General features: G+C 42.1%; 1 protein-coding gene across 1 annotated transcript in view; it reads left to right on the top strand.

The window, feature by feature from the left end:
- The window catches only part of SMCO2 (single-pass membrane protein with coiled-coil domains 2), a 29,552-nt gene that overhangs the window by 14,465 nt on the left and 10,508 nt on the right, over nucleotides 1-4,579 (top strand). Inside the window, exon 5 of the mRNA XM_003792504.2 lies at nucleotides 1,678-1,765. Coding sequence (XP_003792552.1) covers nucleotides 1,678-1,765 — 88 coding nt within the window. The remainder of the gene's footprint in view (nucleotides 1-1,677; nucleotides 1,766-4,579) is intronic.

Genomic DNA, 4,579 nt, shown 5'->3' on the forward strand with positions numbered 1-4,579 from the left:
CAGCCACATACACCTGAGCTGGTGGGTTCAAATCCAGCCTGGGCCCGCCAAACAACAATGATGGCTGCAACCAAAAAATAGCCAGACATTGTGGTGGGCACCTGTGGTCCCAGCCACCTGGGAGGTGGAGGCAGGAGAATCGCCTGAGCCCAGGAGTTGGAGGTTGCTGTGAGCTGTGATGCCATAGCACTCTACCCAGGGCCACAGCTTGAAGCTCTATCTCAAAAAAAAAAAAAGTAATTTTATCCTTTAAGACTTGCTTTTAATTGTCACAGGGCAAGACCAAAAGTCTTTAGTCTAGAACTAATATGGTTCCACTCTTGAAGAAATACCTTCTGAGTGTTCTATCTGATCATTTGTGTATTGCAACATTTTTTGACTCTGGCCAGTAGGAACACCAATTATTCTCTGCAATGCATGTGCTTTAATGATTATTCTGCCTCTATCTCTGCAGGATTATTGCCCTGCACTGCCTTTTGTCCAATATCTGAGAACCATTATTTCTTATATACTTTAAATTTTTTGAATTGTTTAAGGCAGGAGACTAAATTAAACTCCTGTTACTCCACCATTACATTAATAGCACTCCAATTTTTTCATGGATTTGTTTGCTTGCCTCCCGTGTTATACTATGATCTTCAAAGGGCAAAGATTTTGCATTGTTCTCTTTTATAATAATTCGCACTCAGCATAATACCTGGCTTATAGTAAATGCTGAGCTAATATTTTCTGAATAAATGTCAGAAGGAATTCAGGAGCTGAGGACTCTACATTTGGCAGAGATCTGTAGAACAGAAACTTGGAGGGTAAGTCTGTTTTTAGTTTTAACAAGAACTGCTAAACTGTTTCCTAGAGCAGCTATAACATTTTACATTCTTACCACTAATGGATAAGTGATCCAGTTTCTCCACAACCTTACTAGCATTTGGTGTTATAACTATTTTTCATTTTAGCCATTCTGATAAGTATGTAGAGATAGCTCATTGTAGTTCTTTTTTGTTTGTTTGTTTGTTTGTTTGTTTGTTTGTTTTTGGCTGGGGCTGGGTTTGAACCCACCACCTCCAGCATATGGGGCGGCCCCCTACTCACTGAGCCACAGGCGCCACCCAGCTCATTGTAGTTTTAATTGCATTTCTTTAATGGCTAATGGTATTGACTATCCTTTCATGTGTTTATGAGAGATTTTATCTATTTTAGATACAAAGCCTTTGCCAGATATATGATATGCAAATATTTTTCCCAGTGTATAATTTGTCTTTCTCTCCTTCTAAAGGAGTTTTTTGCCAAACAAAAGTTTTTAATTTTGATAAGATCCGATTATCAATTTTCCCTCTTATAGATTGTATGATTGGCATCAAGTCTGATAACTCTTTCCCTAGTCCTAAGTCCTAAAGAGTCTTCTGTGTTTTTTTTCTGATAATTTTATAAGCTTATATTGTATTCATTTTAATTTCTGTTCCTGTATCCATTTAGGCCTCAAATCTCTTTAATATTTCCTTAGAGTGCTTTTTCTATTTTTGAATTTTATTTATAACTTCCCATTCCAATACAATCACTACCCAGGCATCCTTTTACATTGAAGTAGCATCGCATTTTTCAAAGAACAAAAGTATCTCCTCAACTGAGTGATTTTTCTTGATCCATAGGGACTGAGTCTAACTCATTGTCTATTTGCAGCTTATTAAATGAGGTGATGTACCTGGAGGAACAAACTGAAATGGCAGAGGACCAGGACCTTGACCCCAATCAGGGGGTTTACATTGAGGTAAGTTGGGAGGCTGGGGATTTCTGTTCCTCTTCTCTCCCCTTCTATTGTTCTGTAGGCTGAAACGAAGCAAAACCCATCCTATCATAGGGAGGAGTGCTCTCCAGTGGTCAGTTCTGAGCCCCTCTTTCCTGGGTAACACCATAGGAACAGTAGCAAAAAAATCCTAGACTTCTATTCTGCCCAGAAACTGGGTGAGACGAATACAATAGGTTTCTATCCTGTTGCTATCATAAGATAGGGATGAGGGCCTTATGGGAGAATTTCTTTTCTTCATCTTCATATTCCAGCACCTACCAGTACAGAGAAAACAGCCAGGGAATAAATATTTATTGAGAACTGCACCTTAGAATGCAGGAGATCTGGGCGGCGCCTGTGGCTCAGTGAGTAGGGTGCCGGCCCCATATAACGAGGGTGGCGGGTTCAAACCCAGCCCCGGCCAAACTGCAACAAAAAATAGCCAGACATTGTGGTGGGTGCCTGTAGTCCCAGCTACTTGGGAGGCTGAGGCAAGAGAATCGCCAAAGCCCAAGAGCTGGAGGTTGACGCCAGGGCATTCTACCCAGGGCGATGGAGTCTGTCTCTAAAAAAAAAAAAAAAACACAACACAGGAGATCTACTTGTGTTGTCCTTGAGGCCTTATGAAGAGTTCTTGTGTTGTTTTCATGGTCTCTGAAGTTTTCTTGGTGTTTTGTTTCCTCGCATTTCCTAGAGACTCTTTTCAGAGAAAGATTTAATTTCCCAATTTTCAATAGTCACAGAATATTGGAGCTCAAAGTTTGAAACACAAATTAGACTTCAAAGTTCTGGCTGATGGTTTTTCTGCTCTATGCTAAGTCAGGCCTTTGAAGAGCAGTCCTCGAAAAAAAGAAAAAAGTCGGTGTCTAGCTTCCTCTCACTGAAATCACCAGCCTCGGCTTGAACTCACCCCGAATTTTAAATTGTGTTTAAATTAAGCAAATTTTAGAAGAAGTAAAGGAGAACTGTCTCCTTTATTGTAGAAAAGTATTATTTATTTAGGCCCCTCGTGTGTTAAAAGTCATCTGTAGATCAGCACAGATTCATCCCCCGGGGGGAAAATTGCTTTTAACCATGAGATAGTCCAACATTTTGAGTCACAATCTCCTTTTGTGTGAGTTGAAAAGGATTTTTTCATCCTTGCACTTTGGAAATTGCTAACTATAAAACAGGGGAAAGGTCAAAGTCCAAGAATTGTTCCACTTTAGAACATTTCTTCCAAACTCAGGTGTGATCAGTACTACAAAGAGGTGGGTTCCCACAGAAAGTGGAGATGGGGTAGGAAAGGATGAATATCAGGAGACTGGAGAGAAGGATAGAGGAGCACAAGGACAAATGACAGTGGGATTTTTTTTTTTTAAGGAGGGACTTAGGATAATATGAACAGGGAAGGCATCACAGTGCACGTGGACATCCTCTATGCTAGAGATATGCAGCCTAGATACATACACATTGTAAAACCAAGCACGGGCTGAGAAGCAACCCAAATATTCACCAGCTGCCATGTGGACAAACTGCAGTGCATGTATACGATAGAATACTACTCAGCAATGAAAAGGAACACACTTCTGAAGCTCAGCTGTGTTATGCTAAGAGAAGGAAGCCAGATGCAGAAAGATACACGTGTCCTTTATGACTCCATTTATGTAACTCTCTGTCAAAAGTAAAACTGTAATGCTGGGCATGGGGACTCACGCCTGTGATTGTAGCATTCTTGGAGGCCAGGATGGTCAGATTGCTTGAGCTCAGGAGTTCCAGATCAGTAGAGACCCTGTCTCTACTAAAAATAGAAAACAATTATCTGGGTGTCAGGGTAGGTGCCTGTAGTCCCAGCTACTCGCGAGGCTGAGGCCAGAGTTTGTGGTTGAGGCTTGTCGCATGTAGCACAGTTGGTTATAGCTGGTTATGGCTTCAGCCATATACACTGAGGTTGGTGGGTTCGAACCCTGCCTGGGCCAGCTAAACAACAATCACAACTGCAACAAAAAAAATAGCTGGGCGTTGTGGTGGGTGCCTGTAGTCCCAGCTATTTGGGAGGCTGAGGCAAGCAAATCACTTAAGCTCAAGAGTTTGAGGTTTCTGTAAGCTATGACACCATGGCACTCTACTGAGGGCGACATAGTGAGACTCTGTCTCAAAACAAAAAAGTCTATGGTTGAATGGAGAAAGAGAAAGAAAGGAATTTTGGGAGGTGAGGGGAATATTTTATATCTCCTTGTAATGGTAAATAAGTATGCATTTGTCAAAATTGACCCAAAAGGTGAGTTTTGGGAGTCCAAGGCAGGTGGATCACTTGAGCTCATGAGTTGGAGACCAGCCTGAGCAGGAGTGAGACCCTGTCTCTAAAAATAGCTAGGCATTGTGATGGGTACCTGTGGTTCCAGCTACTTGGGAGGTGGCAAGAAGATTGCTTGAGCCCAAGAGTTTGAGGTTGCTATGAGCTATGGCACCATGGCACTCTACCAAGGGTAACAGAGTCAGACTGTCTCAACAAATATAAATAATTAAGTAAGTAAATGAATGGTGAGTTTCATGGTATGTAAATTGTACCTCAATAAATGTACCTTCAAAAGAAATGGCATAAGTTCTGTCCTCCATTAAGCCTGCAGGCTGATAGAAAAGGTTACATAGGCTCAGTGCCTGTGGCTCAAGCGGCTAAGGCGCCAGCCACATACACCTAAGGTGGCAGGTTCGATCCCCAGCCCGGGCCCGCCGAACAACAATGATGGCTGCAACCAAAAAATGGCCAGGCGTTGTGGTGGGCGCCTGTAGTCCCAGCTACTTGGGAGGCTGAGG

The sequence above is a fragment of the Otolemur garnettii genome, unplaced genomic scaffold, assembly GCF_000181295.1.
Source record: "Otolemur garnettii isolate 467f Iridium unplaced genomic scaffold, OtoGar3 scaffold00057, whole genome shotgun sequence".
Classification (NCBI taxonomy): Eukaryota; Metazoa; Chordata; class Mammalia; order Primates; family Galagidae; genus Otolemur; species Otolemur garnettii.